This window comes from Trachypithecus francoisi, unplaced genomic scaffold (assembly GCF_009764315.1).
Source record: "Trachypithecus francoisi isolate TF-2019V2 unplaced genomic scaffold, Tfra_2.0 Lachesis_group2, whole genome shotgun sequence".
Classification (NCBI taxonomy): domain Eukaryota; kingdom Metazoa; phylum Chordata; class Mammalia; order Primates; family Cercopithecidae; genus Trachypithecus; species Trachypithecus francoisi.
Window position 1 is genome coordinate 164,119,992 of NW_022681465.1, and position 18,237 is coordinate 164,138,228.

The window sequence follows — 18,237 nt, forward strand, 5'->3', positions numbered from 1 at the left end:
CATAGCAGCAGGAAAGACAGAATGAGAACAAAGTGAAAGGGGTTTCCCTTATAAAACCATCAGATCTTGTGAGACTTATTCACTACCATGAGAACAGAACGGGGGGAACCGCCCCCCATGATTCAGTTATCTCCCACGGGTCCCTCCCACAACACATGAAAATTATGGGAGCTACAATTCAAGATGAGATTTGGGTGGGGACACAGTCAAACCATATCAGGCAGATATCTGGACTGACCAGGTTGGGAACTGGGAGGAGGTGTAGAACTGGAAACTCTTGTCAAGGGTGACTGAGCCCTGCTTCTGGTATGACAAAGTTTAAGTTTCAGTCCAAGTAGATGCTGCAGTAACATAAAATTATGCGCTCATGACAAGGAGGAAAGTCAAAGACAGGCCAGCCAGAGAGAATGGCATATTCTACTGCCTGGAAGCAAAAGAGAGCACTGTGCAAATGGTTAGTCTGACTGGAGTATACAGCTCCGGGCATGGCAAGTGGTGGCTGAAAATGAACCTAGAGAGGTGTGAAGGGCTCAGTTCATGCTGAAGAACTTGGAACACATCCAGGCAAAAAGGGCAGCCAAGGAATGGTTTTAAGCAGAAAAGTGGTAAGATCAAATCTGTCTTTTGAATTTCAACCTGACTTTAGTATAGAGACAGGTATAACATAGAAGGCAAGAAGACAAATTAGAAACCTTTTGCAATAACGTGAGGGAAAAACAACAGATCTTGGCTAACCAAAAAAGTCCCAGTCTGAGTTACAGGGCCAGAGTGATGATTTGGATTCAGTGTTAAGTGGCCACTGCCTGGGTCTGCTGAAGAGCTAGCAAAGAAGCTAGTAGGGAGGCACAGTATAAAAATGATAGATGTAACCGAATTTCCTGTGGATGCACCTGTCATATTCAGGGGAGGACGAGGGTCCCCTCTGCGGAGGTGGACGGGAGACTTCAGGAGGGGGCTTTGGGAGAGACTTTGAATAATGCCCAGATGCATTATTTGAATCAGCAAAAAGAGCCCACCTCTTCCCTGTGCAGGAATTCTCCCTCTGCTGCCCTAGCTGGACTCTGGACTCCGTTTCTTTCCATCATATTAGGCTTAGGGCAGGCCTGACATGACCAGTCTCAGTGTTGGAACCCTGAACTGATGTCATGGCTAAAGGGTTGGTGAATTGTAGGAAGGTTTAAGATATTGAGGAGAAAAATGTCTAGGACAGGGTGATGAATTGCACATGAGCAGTGAGCAGAAGGGAGGAGCTCTGCAAGGTGTCTGGATTGGTTGAGTGCTGTCCTCTTACTCTAATTCAGGAGAGGGGAAGAAAAGAGTTCATAGCAATTAACACTGACTAGATGCCAGCCAGTTGACATATTTTGACTTACTGAAATCTCACAACATTTCTGAAGGGGATCGTAGTGTCCTCATCTTAGAGTTGAGCAGCAAGGCTCAGAGGGGCTAAGGGAAGTGTCTGATCCTAGGGAGCTGCAGAGTCAGCTTCAGGAATCCACAATCTCTCTGGAAAGCCACATCAACACTTCTCTTGTCTCTCAAAGCTGGACTTCTGGTATTTTTATGCTCAACGTCTTCTCTCAAAAACGCACAGTCTCCTGTAGTAAGCAGAAAATAACCTACTCATTGAACTAAGCTGCTGACTTTTTACCTCATCACTTTTTTGGAAGTTCAAGGGATATTTCTTGTTTATTAACTGCTCCAGTTAAGTTCATCTAACAGAACATGTCAGCTCTGGGTGCAATCTGAGCTTCACATGCAGCTTCCTGCCAATGAGCTAATTTTCTGCCACGGTTAAGAGAGTTACTTTGATGTTTTGGAATAGTTAAGCCTCTTGGAGATACAAGCATGACTTTTCCTTTATCCACAAACTGTTATTTGCAAGACAGTGGAACCTCTTGGAAACCAATGAGTATCTTCATAGATTCATATATAAGTACTTTTCTGAGATTATGAGAAAAATACATATTCCATGTGATTTAGGTCATTATTTCTAACAAGTGGAGAGTTAAAACAGAGCACTGCTTCTCTTCTTTGGTTTCTTCAACCATGACACTTGAGAAAATTAATGGAAGTGATAAATAAATCCAAGAGTGTGTGGCCTCCAGGGAACAGAAACAAATCAAGAAATGGCTATTTGACAGGTTGTATTATTATTCATCTGATGACTCTTATTTCTTGATATACAATGAAGAATGTCAAAGAAAAGGTAGCAAGCTACCCAATTCATGCAATAAAAGCAAATGTAAACCTTATAACTAAATGATAAATACAGCAGTCTTGTTTCAACATTATCGTTATAGTGGACAATATAAATGTTATGTACCAGGCACAGTTCTAAACCTCTTCAATAAATTGTCTTATTTAAACCTTATACTGATCAGTAAGAAAACTATATTCCCATTTTACAGATATGGATACTGAGGCAAAGAAAGGTTCACTTGCAAATGACAAGAAGATGATTAGAATTTGGGCAGTCTGGCTTCAGAGCCCGTGGCTGCCATCTTAAATACACTAGGAATGAACTCATGTATTTTAAGGGTAGCTTGGTTGACCCCAAGGGTAGCCTAGTTTATCTTGGTCTTGATAAAGCAGCTTTTGCCTTTCCTACCAACAAAGTGTTGATAAAAGATTCTTAGTCATTTTTGTGACATGGCAAGGGAAAGAAAGTACCTTCACCACTGTTCTCCCTCAACCCCTCCACACCCCAACTCAGCAACTTAAGAATAAACTTATTGTTAACCCCTATAATCTTCATCAGTCCTTAAGGTGGTCTTATGGCCTGGCTCTTACAACCAAAGATGAAACCAGAAGAGCACCTTTTACTCTTTGGGGAGCTGTCCTTTCCCTACTTGGTGTGTTCAGGTGGACACAGTACCCTATCCCCCGACCTAGGTGATTGGTCCAGGGGTGGACTGATATACCACTTTAGATATAAAAATAGAAATTTAAAAAAAGTTTAGTCATCACAAATAGTAATTAATCCATTACATGTAAATACAAATAACTTTTTTGAAAGAAAATAACTATTTTCCAAAAATGATTAGTAAGAAGATAGGCATTGCTCTGCATGTTTTCAAATCTCTTCAACATTTGGCTTAGTAGAAGACAGCCAGATTCTCATAGCTTCATAGATCCCGTTAACCATTGGAGCAATGAGGTTTCCACATGTCAACTAACTTCTGGAAGAACCACTGTACACTTGGCAGAGAATGAGTGAAAAAGGCAACTAACATCTTAACATTGTAATGAAAGTAGTTTTGACTTTGCAGAATCCCCTGAAGTTCCCATGTCACACTTTAGGAACCACTGCTCTAGGAAAATGTATCCATTTTTGACTTCACTACTTACTATTAAGGGCTTAGACTCTAAGAAGTTACATGTTTTACTGTAGACTTCATCTGCTAGAGATGTAAATATTGTCTGAACAGTATAAAAACCCCACAGGTTAGGATCTGTTTCTAACTCGGCAAACATTTAAAAATGCCATACATCCTATTCCTTTAATTCTCCTTTGAACCAGTTTTGCCTATTGGTTCTCTAATGAGTTGAACATAATCTTTGACTTATTTACTCCTTTTGTATACTCATGTTTTAAACTTTTGTAACATGATAGTTTGACATGCAGTTGGCTATTTCTGGAGGTTTCACCAAGTTTTCTGTAAGAAAAGGTTAAACTTCTAGCTAGGCTGGCCCTTGTGAAAGTAGAAAGGAGACAAGTGATTTTGCTAAAAGAAACTCGCTCTTCAGCTAGCAAACATGACTGGATGAGATTAAACAATCAAAGGCCTCTCAGCATTCAAAAATCCCAACACTCAGTCTTGATCCACAGGAGTAAAGGGTAGATTCAAAAATCATGCACAGGATGGGGATCAGGAGAAGCCTGAGAACCAGGAGACCCCGATCATCCCCTTCTAAGCCCCTCCTCTTATGCATACCCTTCTGGGCAAAAACAATCCAGTGGAGTTGCAACTTACATGTATTGGAGTGAATTATACACGTTCTGTTGGAGAGTAGTGGTGGTGGTGGTAACAAGAAGGCAATGACAATTAAAATACTCCAGTTATTACCAAAAAAAAAAAAAAAAAATTAGCTGGGCATGGTGGCGGGCACCTGTAATCCCAGCTACTTGGGAGGCTGGGGCAGGAGAATGGTGTGAACCCAGGAGGCGGAGCTTGCAGAGAGCCGAGATCGCGCCACTGCACTCCAGCCTGGGCAACAGAGCGAGACTCAAAAAAAAACAAAAACAAAAAACTCCAGTCATTCCGTTTGCCCTGAAGAAAAAAGTGGTATGAGATGAACCTGTCATTCCTGCCAGTGGTGTTGGCTCCCTCACTGTGGGATCCTAGAATTTACTATCTGTAATATTTGAACAACATTGTCCTAACTGCAAGCCAGCTGTCTCAGCTGGTACACAACTTAAGAAATGATGGAAGGAAAAACTAACTGTGCTAGACTCATTGAGAAACAGAACTGTGTGGTTTGGAAGTGATAAGTGATTTTCAAGTGCAATGCTGACTTCCTATGATGACTTTAGAATGTGACTTTGCCTAAATTGCAATTCCACAGGAGGTATTATGACCATCATAAAGTATTGGAGCAGGAAAGAGAATCTCTGCCAGATCACTGCAGTCAGTAAACTGAGAATTAGAAAATAGGCTGTGTTGGTGCTAAAAGAAAAAAAAAAAAAAAAAGAGTTCAGATCAGGGATCAGACTTCCAAGGTTGCTGGAGTTGCTTACCCATCCTACAGTACCCAAAGTCAGTTCAACAAGTAGCTGGCTAGTCAAGGGTGTTGCCACAGAAAACCTCTAGCCTGGCAACAAGCTTCTGAGACTTCCCTAGAGTAGTCCTCAGACCCCTCGGAATACAGCAAGTGTGCGCCCCCAGAATGGGAATCCTTACATGCGGCCATGGAAGACAATCAGTAAGCTGATGATCATAGAGCAGAAGCCAGGGAAGTGGTGACTCACCATGGAACCCACTTTAAGGCCAGGGTTTCCTCTTCTCCCCCTTTCCAAATGAGTGTTCTTTCAGTGACTCTCCTATTTTCTCTCCATAACTATATGTAAGCAGGGAGCAGTCCAGCTGAGTGGTTAAGAGCACAGGGATCAGTGATATTCCCTGACTCTGGACCCTGGCTTTGCATTATATGAACCTGGATTCACTCCTGTTATCTGAGAAATGGGGATTACAGAATCTACCTCCCACTTGTGAGGATTACATGAGGCAGAACATGCCATGTGTCCGGTACACAGAGGCCTTCAATAACCATCAGTCATTGTAAGGTGTTTTAGGGGTAAAAATATCATTTGGCCAATCATAGGTTGCTGGATCATGAGGAGCCACATCTGGATTTGATCATCATAAATATTCCGGACTAAGACAAGTCCCTGTAACTAGAGACTCCAAAAGAGGCAGATGACTCGATTTTCTCTGATTTTTAGTTAAATGTGGGTCAGCACTGTTCTTTAGGGCACTCCCGGGGGTATCTACTGGTTTGGTTTTCCCAACCTCCCTTTAATTTTTTCAGAGACGGGTTCTCACTGTTGCCTAGGCTTGAGTGCAGTGGCAGAATCATAGCTCATTGCAGCCTTGAATTCCTGGGCTCAAGTGATCCTCCCATCTCCTGAGTGGCTGGGTCTACAGGAGTGTGCCACCATGCCCGGGTTATTTTTTTGTAGACACAGGGTCTCACTATGTTGCCAAGGCCAGTACTGAAATCCTGGTCCCAGCGATACTCCCGCCTCAGCCTCACAAAGTAGTAAGATTACAGGCGTGAGCCACTACACCTGGCCTCCTTTCTTTTCAATAATACAGTCTTTTTAAAATGGAGAACCTACTTCAAGTGGGCACAAGATTCATGCCTAATCAATGGCATGGCTGAATTGGGGGGATCCCAAACCGAGCCCATTGGGACCCTTCCCTAGTCTTTTCTGCCAAAGCTTATGAGGAGACACCACCTTTTTACTGCAGTTGTTAAGCCATCAGGACTGAGTATGGTTTTCTCAGAAGCCACAGGGCACACTACACGATGACAGTCTATGGGAAGAATTGTCACACTTAGAAAGACAAAGCAGACAGAAGGAAAGATGAGCCCTAAGGACCCTGTTCAGAGTCCCTGCTTACACTCACTGAAGTCCCTGAGCTCAGCTGCCTTCTACGGCTTCCTTTTTTTGTTAGCCTGCTTTGGGTTCTATTCTTGCCACTGACAAAAGACCTAATATAAAAGGGAAACACTGAGGAATTTGGAAAGGAGATAATCATTTGAATTCACAGCTGGTGTTAAGGGGAGATGGAAATACATGTAAACCATGAAAGAAAGGACAAAAAGAAGTGTAAAGAAGGCAGGTTATATTGAGAAGTAGCCTACGTGCAAGATTTCACGTAGAGATTATGCGGTAGCAGTAAAGTATGTGTTAACAAGCCCTGCCACTGATTCTGAGGCACACTAAAGTTTGGGAACCACTCTTCTAATCAGTGTTTCAATACATAATACACCTGTGCTTCCTTACCAATTTTCTGAAAAAACCGAAGTGCAAAATTTATGTTAATAATACTAAACTCACAGGGGCATGGACAGTAAGCAAAGGATAATCTTGACTGATGGAAAGACCACAGAGAAAACAGACTACCTGAAAGAGGTAGATTATTAGAGCTCTGAGACCGGCACCGCGTAGCTAATAGAAGGTGCTGGTTATGTCAACAGATATAAAAATTCAGAAAAAAACTACTTCCATTCTTCACAGTTCACTATTTCCCAAAAGGAAATATGACACTAAGACTTAAAGGCACGTATTTTGCAATTCATAAACCTTTTCGTGGAGCATCATTTTTCATCTGTCACCAGCCACCTCCTTCCCAAACTGTCCTTGTCATCTTCTAAAGTTCTTAAATAGTAACACTTCTTAGGAACTCAGAGGGGAGTTTTCATGGCTTAAGCAAAAATGTTATAACTTAAAAATAACCTGTGACTTTCTGGTTATTCAAATAAATGCCTATAGATTGCTCCTTTTCAAATTGTGACTTCCTTGAAAAATGGCTCACCTGAAGCTTAATTTAGAATGTAAAAGAGTAAATGTAGTATCTTCTAGTAGTTATACACCTTTATATGTACCTTATATAAATTATGAACAGTGCCTACTTAATTTTAAAACTGTCTTTTTTGGTATATCTTAGAGAGATAATAGCTGGATATAAAGTCACCCTATAAATTGCTTCCTTTCTTATGATGAAGTTAACTCTTCCAGGATAAAACCTCCACAATTCCCTACCTCAAAAGCTTCAGCAGTATTCTAACAAAATTCTGACAAGTATTGAGTCAGGTTTTGGCATTCCATACCAGTGGATCCCGACCCTGTTTTGTGGATCAAAAAAGGAAGCTTATTTTCATTTGTAGCTTTGCGTAGAACACACTGGTAATTTGTATTCATATCCTAGAATAGTGGAACAAATGATGTGTGTTACTAATACACTATCATTTTGGGGAATGAGTTCCTGATCTGTGAGGACAGCAGCCACAAGGCAGGCTGCACAGCAGGAGGGGACAAATGCAGAGGCATTCACATTTTCCCTAATAGTTTCAAACTTTTACCGTGTCTGAAACAAAAGGGTAAGGAGAAAAAAAATGGGCTGAGGTTCTTAATGCTATCATTTAACAAACTATGTTAAATGCCCATCACATAAGTAAAACAGGTCCATCACCATTGCCACCAGATTCCATACAAGACAATGAGACTTAGATTCTTAGGTATTCGAGTACTACCAAAAACAGTATGTCAAGTTGGTAAACCCACCAACACACTATTTATTATCTGAACTAAACTAAATAGTACTTTCTACTGAGCATATACTAGAACTTGTACCATCTTTCCCCAAAAGTTAAACATTAAACTACCATCTATTTCCTCTGGCCCTACAAACTTCCTATAGGTACATAAACATAAAGAGGGAAGCATATCAAATGGATTTATCTTTTCTTCCTGATGAATGAACAGCAGAAACCTGCTGGCTCAAAGATGAATGATGTTCTTGTTTTAAAAACTGTGGATGGTCTGATATTAGAAAATGTCACATACATAGTTGCCTTTAAATTATCTTTTAGCTTTCCAAATAAGTGAATAGTGGCCTGAATAGTGGCTTGAGAATAAGGAAGACGACAAACAAAAAAATGGATATTTACATTTTGTTTTGAACATATTAAGGCAGCCTGTAGCCAACCTATATTTCTAACTATAATTTGCCTTACCTGAAAACACATTTACTCAGCGGACAGGGGTGAGTAATTTGGAAACGACCAATCTATCCCAGCCATCTGTCTTATGGATCAGCCAGCAGTGAATGCACAATGAAGAAATTCCTGGGGATGAAAGACCTGGGCTCTAGACCAACAACCTTCCTTGATTTACCACATGACCTTGGAAAACTCCCTAAACTGCTCCAAGCTGCTTTCTCAAGAGTAGAAGAAAGAAACAGCTGTCCTGCATATATACCATACCTACAGTCATGTGCAGATGAGAAAATGAAAATGCTTTCTAAAACTCTAAATGAGCTTAGATAAAAAATCTTTGGAAGGAAAGAATCAGATGATATTCAGGGACTATGAATCGCTTTTAATCTTCTAGTTTCCTCACTGACAAATGAGAGATTTGGCCCAAAGATAAAGCAGAATTAGAAAAGCCAGGTCACTTAAAAAAAATCCATAATGAGCTGCAGCTCAGATGGTTCAGTCATACTGTAAGTATCAATAGTGATTACTGCAAAGGTTTAGGAATAGTGAACGACTTTTCCGGGGCATGAATATTAAGGTAAAAGCTATTTAAAAAATTCAGAAATGAAAACTTATAAAATAGATAAAATATAAGAATGGACATTAAATAGGTTGAATGAATCCACTTCCTTTATTGCAGTAACCTCTGTACAAAGCAGCAACTGCAATACTCAAGGTTAAAACATTAGAAAAGCATTTGTGTGACAGTTATAGTACAGTATTATCAAAATATTACATTTTCAAACTTAGCAGATAATCATCCACCACAGCTCAAATCTTTAAATTATTTCCATAGTCTTAAAAAATATGTAATGTCAGAATGCATATAAAAAAGAATGTAAAAGGAAACCTAAAATACAAATGGAATAATGTAACAAATAAATAGTTGATTTCAGTAACTGTTAATAATCAGCTTAACACCACCATTCTCTTTAAACTCACTGAATTCTTACTTAGAGGAATAATGAACTGTCAAATGCCATGGCATAATTATTTATTTCCAAGCTATCACCAATGATTAGAACTAAAAAAATTTCGTACAAAAATCAAAATTTAGCATAAATAAAGCTATTTTTAGCTTCAACACTAGCTAGCATCTCTAAGAATTGCTGAAATAAGTACTATAACAACCTTGCAAATTTTCGACCTGATGTCTAGTGTTAAGTGAAAGTAATGCGTTTTTTTAAGTGAAAAGCTTCTTACATTATTTCACAGACAGTATCACCCACCCCACATTATGAATATTTAGATACATTTTATGTACTTTATACACACATGTATGACGCATGACATTTGGTTCCTGTAGTACAGATCACAATGTTGTTTTCCTGAATGGGAAAAACTTAAAAAAAAGTAAGTGTACCTGTGCACATTTCAAGATAGCAGCACTCAGTCCATGCCCTATTATCCATTTTTAAAGTTCACACGTTATTGTTTACTGAATAATATAATATTTCTACTGTCTTTACCCCCAAACATTGCAAAACCTGCAATGGAACAATGCTGTGAGTTAAAATGTAGAAATTTTTTTAAAGAAAATCAGTTACTTCATTTTCTTAATATTCTGAATTCAAGTTATCAGATCTCTATACCTAGCTCATACTCATGCAGCAAAAATGCTGCACACCACTGAAAATAATGTTATAGATGTCTATCAAGATTCATGAAAACCAGCCGGGCACAGTGGCTCACGCCTGTAATCCCAGCACTCTGGGAGGTCGAGGCAGGCAGATCACAAGGTCAAGAGAGACCATCCTAGTCAGTATGGTGAAACCCCGTCTCTACTCAAAATACAAAAATGAGCTGGGCATGGTGGCGTGCACCTGTAGTCCCAGCTACTAGGGAGGCTAAGGCAGGAGAATTGCTTGAACTGGGGAGGCGGAGGCTGCAGTGAGCTGAGATCACGTTACTGCATTCCAGCATGGCAACAGAGCCAGACTCCGTCTCAAAAAAAAAAAAAAAAAAAAAAAAATTCATGAAAGCCTGCATAAATTTTCCATCACAGAAACGTGTATCGACTGACCCGCTTAACAGCACTTTAGGCGAACTATTCTCCATTTTTGAACTGGAAAATTGTGTGAAATTACAGCATGCCCTTCAAATGATCACCTTTGTTCTCTATGAAACCTGTATCTGTTAATCTGATTTTGAACTTGTTTACTTAAACAAAAGTTTGCCTAATGAATCTTGATCACTTTAAAATGCAAAATACCAGCAACATAAATTTCATTATATATACACATATGCATCTGTGTATGCATATACATATATATACACACACACATACAAATATGTAGACATCCCTTGAAATGTTTTCAGGAAATCCTTCCTTGAATTATAAATGAAAAACTTCACATTAATAATTTTATATAAAGCTTTTAGTAACAGTACATATGCACTGTCAAAATTGTACTAGTAGACTATGATGTCAAAACAGACATTTCAAAAGCACAAACTGGCAGTTTTTCTTAACACAAAAGTTTTAAAGTATTAAGAATGGATTAAATTTTAATGTTCAGAATAATCTGTTCAAACCTGAGTGTATTAAGACTAAGTGTACTTGACAATTGAATGAATTAAGCCTAAAAACATTTCTCTAAGAAACCAGTGGTCCATTTAACCATTTGATGAAACATTATTTTAATGACTTATAAAGGACAGTACAGTATACTGAAATTCCACTTAAATATTGAAATATTCTATTAAATGACATTGCTTTGTCTAAATTTCCTCCATAAAATCTGTTAGCATTTCTTAAAAGTCCCTCAGATCTGAGGGAAATTCTAAATTAGGACAGTTTTCTCTCCAAATAAATATAAATGATCTTGAGTATTTCTGTTTAAAGAATGACGTTTTTAAGCATGGTATACAGAAGGATGGGATGAATCTTTAATCTTCCCTAAAGTTTCAAGAGATAATAATATAGTGATAATAGCCAATCAGAGGGGTGAAAAAGGCATTTGGGGGGCTTCTTTTCCTAGCTCTATATTAACATATACTCATATAAACCTTACCATGGGGTCACTTTTTGGTTACCATTTCCCCTTCCCCATTTTTCATTAACCTGCCCTAATTCTCACCTTTAATATCTAACAGATACCTTTATAAAATTAACAAAACACATACAGTACTCAACACTAAATGGTCAATGGAAGAAGACAAGCAGTGTTCATTTTGTTTTAAAGTGGAAGAGACTAGAAATAAAAACAACAGTTGAAGGCAAAGTTTGACATTCTATAAATTTATAAAAGAGGATATATGGATGAAATTTGGTTAATTTCAGAAGGCACCTCAAGGCTAAAGGCTTTTTGTACTTCTTTCATCAATCAAAAAGTTAACACGCTTTTATTGCTATTCAAGTAGCAAAGGAAAACTACTCTCACAAACTTCAGTTCAACAGAGAAGAATCACCATTAAGATTGAGATACGGAATTGACTAAAACCGAAGTCTCCATACACATATCAATGGAGCAACTTTCCTGTGTGCTTTCAAATTAATGAAATCGTGAAAGAAAAGTCACTATTCGCCATTGTGATGTTAATGTGTCATTGAAGATTTCAGTTACTACACTAGGCACTGAAGTACCATTCTGGAGGGCTGTCCACTGTATAGAACATTTATGAGTAGAAGGTAAGGACACTCTGATGATTCCCACGAACTAGGAGGATTGGTGGTAGGTCCTTAGATAGAGCTTCTAACCATGCCATGTAGAGAGCACTAGACACAGCACCTTTTCGTGCAACTGGGAGACTCCTGGTATCAAAAAGAGAAAAAAAACCTGAGCAATGCATTTACAGAATAAAATGTAGCAAAAATTATAAAGTAGATTACAATAAGTTACAGAATATTTCTCAGTGCAGGAGAACTCTGCATATAGAATAACAACCATAGTTGTGTTGCTTAGCGATGGAGACTCATTTGTTAGAACTTATTGTCAGGCAATTTTGCCCTCATGAAAACATCATAGGAGTACTTACATAAACCAAGACGGTATAGCCTACTACACATCTGGGCTATATGATACAGCCTGTTGCTCCTAGGCTACAAACCTGTACAGTATGTTACTGTAGTGAATATCATAGGCAACTGTAACATGATGGTAAGCATTTGCATAGCTAAATATAGAAAAGATACAGTAAAAATATGGTTTTTTGTTTTTAAGAGAGATGGGTCTTAATACATTGTCCAGGCTGGACTCAAAACTTCAGGTCTCAAGCAATCCTCAGTCTCCCAAGTAGCTGAGACTACAGGTGCATACCATCGTGCCCCCAGCTTAACATACGGTATTATAATCTTATGGTACCACCATCGTACATGTGTATATAAAAGACTATAATCTTTCAACAAAGATTTTTAAGAATTTGTTCATAAGAACAGTAAATATTTCTATAAACCACAGTATCTCTGATATATAACACTAAATCCTAGATTTCCCCTTCTTTAATAAGAATAGAATTCTTTTAGGTGAAAGGTATGTTTACTATCAAAATTTAGAAAACGGAAGCTATATATGGTTAAATGCAATTTTCATCTTATCTCAGTTTTAATTTCTATTTATGGATGGTGGTAGCAGTGACCAGTTGCTCTGTAAGTTTTTCTCTAAATTTCTGTTCTAGTGTCTTTTCCATTACAGGTATTTACCATCAGCAAAACTTGAAACTTTCTGATTTATTAAATGCTTGTTAAACTAACAATCTTTTGATAGTTTTTTTCATTATTTGGCTTTGTCTGTGGGGGAGAGGCCTGAGCTTTCCTATCTAAGGACACATGTTCCAGAAGTGAGAAAACGTGGGCTCAAAGAATATCTAGCTAACCTAGTTCAGTAGAGGAAGAGCCAAAGTAGGCATTTAGCATCTGTATTTAACTCAAGGACAATGTGTCGGTATGTAAAATTTGTGTGTGGAAAACATAAGAATGGGAATCCAGACAGGAATCACTATTCAAGTTTAATCTGCCAAATAACATTTTTTGGGTTATTTTCAAGAGGAAGCTGTCTGGGGTCCAAATTTTAACGTAGGACCCTCCTATCCACACATACTTAATGGCTATGCTGTAGTGTTTACAAAGATGAGGAATTTTGAAAAGGTGAGAAGAAGTGTAAACAAAAGGTTCCAATATAACCTATTACGATAAAAAAAATTACTTGGGATTCATATAAGCTTAAGGTTAAAGTTTTTGTCTTTCTCCATATGCTTAAAGCATAGTATATTTTTACAAGTTTGTTTTTTCCTCCTTATAACAACTAAGTCAATATGGGTGTTATATAGATATGTAGTTGGAACAGAAATTAATTCAAAGCATATTATCAGAAACTAGCAAGAAAATCTTTACTTACATGACGATAATATTAGCTGTGCTTGAATGTTCCTTTAATAATTCATTTAACCTGATCTGCCGGTATGTCTGAAATGAAACAGGACAAAGTCATTCCTAGACCATTTGGAAATACGAATTTATAGTTCATAAAACTATAAGGAGACAAAAAGAAACGGAAATGAATTTTAGTGTAATAAAAATATCTGTTCTTTTTTTAAAAAAAATTCTTTCCGCTAACCTCAAATAAATCTATTTTAGAGTTCATTTATACAACTGACCCCTCCTATATCAAATTTGAAGTTCTTGGTTTTCATGTCTTTTATTATATAAAAGATCAATGAAAATAAAGCAGAAGAGAAAGAATACCTTGGTCTTATAAAGTTCAAGTTCATTATCTGTTATTCGCCACGGTTCATCTTCTTTCATTTTATCTGCAATATCCTGCTCTTTATCATCTTCATGAAGTCTGTATGGCTCAATCATTTCCTCAAAAGCTATAATACTTTAAAAAACAAAGAATTCTCACAACTAATCTTAAGTTACATAACAAAGATCTTAAATATTAAATTAAAACTTGCAAAGTTAGTGCCTCTCATTTATTATGCTCCTCTCCATACCCCAACCATAATAATCACTTTGGCAATTTATTTCAAAAACAGCAATTTCTAGTCTCTGAAACTGATGAGAAAATTAGAACCCATATGGACAATACAGACTGTGCATCCCTCATCTGAAATCCAAACTGCTTCAAAATCTAAAACTTTCTAAGCACCAATATGATGTCTAATGGAAATGCTCAGTGAAACATTTTGAATTTCTGATTTTTGGATTAGGGATTCTAAACCAGCATGTATAATGAAAACGTTCCAAAATTTAAAAAAAAATCTGAAATCTGAAACGCTTTTGGTTGATCCCAAGCATTTGGGATAAGGAATCTCCAACCTGTAATAAAATTGCATTTTTAACTGCTAAAGCTGATCTCCCTGTATACCCCTCCTCCCCCTATGGCCATTTTCTCTCAACCTAAATATATTTTACCATAGTAGCCAAAATGATACCTTTGAGCAATAAGTCAAATTGTGTTACTACTATGCTCTAAAACACCCAAAGGCTTTCCCAGTTATCAATGAATAAAAGTAGTGTAAAAAATTGTGGTAGAACATTTTGAAGGGGAAAAGGGCAGACACTAAAAATTTAAGGAAATGAAAAATTAATTTTTACATCCATATACTTACCAATAAAATAACATGAATGGCATTCTAATCCTCTATGAACATGAAAAACATATTTTTCAGTATCAAATCTAGTATGAAGCACCCAGTACACAGTTTTACAATAAAAGCAATCTCACCCTGATTACAACCTTACAAATTTTACCTTACTGTTTCCTATCTAAAAGGAATTCTTTATATCAGCTTCATATTGATTCAACATTAATCTAAGAATTAAAATTATATCAGGTAAAATAAATACAAATATCATTATAACCTGTATATACCATTTTCAGGTGGAATATTCCAAAGTCTTTCCTAGAAGAACTCTGAATGTAACTATTGTAGGCAAATGTTTAGATTTTCCTATTTTAGCAATAAAACAAAACAGTGGAAAGTAATAGGTATGTAGAGCAGGGACTGAGTGGTTATAACGACTGCAGGCAGGGGCAATGGAAATGAACCACCTTTCAGAAATCACATGTAAAGCTGTAATTTAAATCCTCTCTGAATATTGAAAACTCTTTAGACTTTCTTTAATATCTGATATATGCATACCAACTATCAATGTTAGATTTTTAAAATATTGACTTCACATATAACTAACAGCAGGAAAGTAGATCTCTGGGTTTTAATTAAGTTCAATCTGTGTCTGAGTAGGCCATCTATAAAAGGATCAGAAATTTGTAGAGTAACTTACTTTTCTTTCTTTGGTTTGGTATTGATATCTCCTAGGACCATAATGTCAGAAAAGTCTATTCGGAACTTGCTAAGCAAAGTAGCCATCCTACAACAAAAATTAATAGAATTAAGATACAAGTATTTTCATTCTATATTGGGCTGAATCCATATATCTGAAAAGCATGATATACAGAAAAAGTCAGTCTATCATGTGCTAAACAATGTCCATTTGAATTAATTCACACCATTCATTCACAAGGCAGACAAATTCACTGAGTACTTTACTTTCTGAGTAATCACTGAGTATTTTACTTTCTCTGAATCTCTCCTGAGTAATGGACAAAGAAAGACATTAATAATTAAATTTAAATGGTAGCTAATGTTTCTTAAATTTAGTGAAACTATATTGATAAGTACATAAATTTCAATAAAAACTAGTAGACAAATATTTATTTTTGGATTATTCTTCCATCCAAGAAGAATGCTTATCTCAGGGCCCAAATATGACCTGTGGGCCATATTGAAGATATAGTTGATGGCAGATTAAGTTCATAGCATTTTGGGGGAGGAGGGAACTGAAACAGGACATAGAAAAGGAGCATCAACAGGCCTGATTTTTCAGTAAATACCTTTCTGAAGGCATAGCTGGCAATGAAACATTGGTGGCAACAATAGAACAGTTGAAGTGCACATATAAACAAAAAACAAAATGTAATTTTATTTGTAATAAAAATGTTTTTAAATTGAGATATGAGAAAAAAGATCTACAGGTTTGATTATTAAATTTATTATTAGTATTTCTTGCATAATTCACTATTTGAAATGAATAAACACCTAGTTGAATTCCAGGACCTATCAGTTAAGTGCCTACTATAAAACATGCTAAACATAACAGGGCCCACAAAACTTAAATAAGAAAATAAATATAATACCTGCCAGAATGTGATGAGTGGTAGGTATTAAAGTACATTGTGATTCCGGAAGGAAACATAACAACTAGATCTGGGGGTAAGGCAGGAGAAATAGGAAAGGCACTACGAAGAACTGAGCTGGGTTTTAAAGAGTGCAGTATTTAAAGAGATAAAAGGAGAGGCAAGTGAAGAGCTATTTACAGGAGATGAGAGTAGGCAAAGGAGTAGAAGCCTGAAGTCACATGCATGCTTAGAGCATATGGAAAAGTATACTGAAGTATAAGGCATACTGGGGGAAATAGAAAAATAGAAAGGGAATGAGAGGACAGACTGTCAAGGGCCTTGACTGCTACATTATAACAATTAGATTTTCTATGGCAGGTAGCAGGAAAGTCGTTAAAGTATTTTGGGTAGAGGAATTATATGGTCAAAACTCTGAAAAATAAAACTGGGTTTCAATGCTTCTAAGTACCCATGTCTTTGATCCATAATGTGTACAATATACATGTTACATGTCAAAGACAAAACAAGAGTACTTACAGAGCAGGAGAGAAGTACTGAAACAAGAACTATAATTGTGACAGTATATTCAGAAAGAATCGGATGAATGACAATGGCATCCTGCATTTTGTTGTCTCGAGTCTACAACAAAACGTATCCCATATACAAATAGGTAATGTTTGTATATGATTAAAAGAAAACGGTTGCTTAGCACTTTAAAGTTACAAGTATTTAAGAAGGACCTTCTAAAATGTTAATATGTTAAAAAAATTACATCTAAGTAAAATTAAGTATCTACTAGTTAAACATGAAGACTAAAGAGAACAAGGTTATATTTAAAATTTTTAACTTCAGTAAAGAACAAAGCAAGATAATAGACGTTTTCTGGATTGTCTAATTTTTATCCTATCAAATTTATACTGTAACAATGAAGTGCTACTAGACGCATGCCCTTCAATGTGAAGTAAACTTACGCTCTCCGGTCATGGTCTATTCTGTTTATTTTTCCACCAATGAATACTCTGATCTTACAGTCTTTCCATTTTTTCTTGGTAGTCAGAAGGTAAGGTATCAATAAGGTCAAACCTGAATTATAAAAATATAATGAATCATTTACTAAATGCTAATTTCTTAATCAGGAACATCAATTTAGCCTCGAAACACATGTCTACTACACCACCATATAAAACAAAAACATTCTTTCTGTCCTTCCTTGATAATTCAGTCAAAAAGCCATTAGCAGACCTGAGAAAGAAGGGACTCCTAATGGAGTCTGATCCCATTCAAGGAAGGTAGCCAAATGGGATAGTGGCCTGGTAAAGTCAGGAGATTAGTCACGTACAACAGGATTGAGAAAATAAGTGTATTTATTGACCTTAGCAGGAGCCATGTTTAACAATGAAATTAGAAATATGAAAAGGGAGAAGCTGGACTGAAATTGGTTTTTGATCTCCATTTATATCTCCACACACACATATACAAGGAGTTCCTGGCTCTGTCCATTGAGAAGGCCTGGGAACAGTGACACTCTAGTAGACACAAGCATATCCAATGCCCTGATCTTTGTTTCTAAACACTGTTATTCAGTAAAAGGAACCAGCAATCCTTGGATAAAGGGTTACTTTCACGGCTATGAAGGGAAAGTGCAAAACAATAAAACTGAGCCTGGAACATCTTCTTGTGTTGGAAAATAACTCAAAAGAATGACTGGGACATGATAAACAGAAACAAATCAGCCTAAGGAGGATTGTGCTGGCGAAATATGGGACAATTGGAACATCAAAACAAACAAAAGTAACAAATTTTATTCTGGCATAGTTTGGATATCAGCCCCTACTGAAATCTCATG

At 37.0% G+C, this 18,237-nt stretch overlaps 1 protein-coding gene across 2 annotated transcripts in view; it reads right to left on the bottom strand.

The window, feature by feature from the left end:
• Positions 1 to 8,876: 8,876 nt before the first annotated feature.
• The window catches only part of SLC12A2 (solute carrier family 12 member 2), a 105,707-nt gene continuing 96,346 nt past the window's right edge, over positions 8,877 to 18,237 (bottom strand). Inside the window, exons 23-27 of one of the 2 annotated variants that reach the window (XM_033181364.1) lie at positions 17,363 to 17,474; positions 15,497 to 15,583; positions 13,952 to 14,087; positions 13,605 to 13,672; positions 8,877 to 12,022 (exon numbers count right to left, since the gene is read on the bottom strand). In XM_033181364.1, coding sequence (XP_033037255.1) covers positions 11,887 to 12,022; positions 13,605 to 13,672; positions 13,952 to 14,087; positions 15,497 to 15,583; positions 17,363 to 17,474 — 539 coding nt within the window. In that variant the 3' untranslated portion in view covers positions 8,877 to 11,886. The remainder of the gene's footprint in view (positions 12,023 to 13,604; positions 13,673 to 13,951; positions 14,088 to 15,496; positions 15,584 to 17,362; positions 17,475 to 18,237) is intronic. The other variant, XM_033181365.1, reaches the window with a different exon arrangement.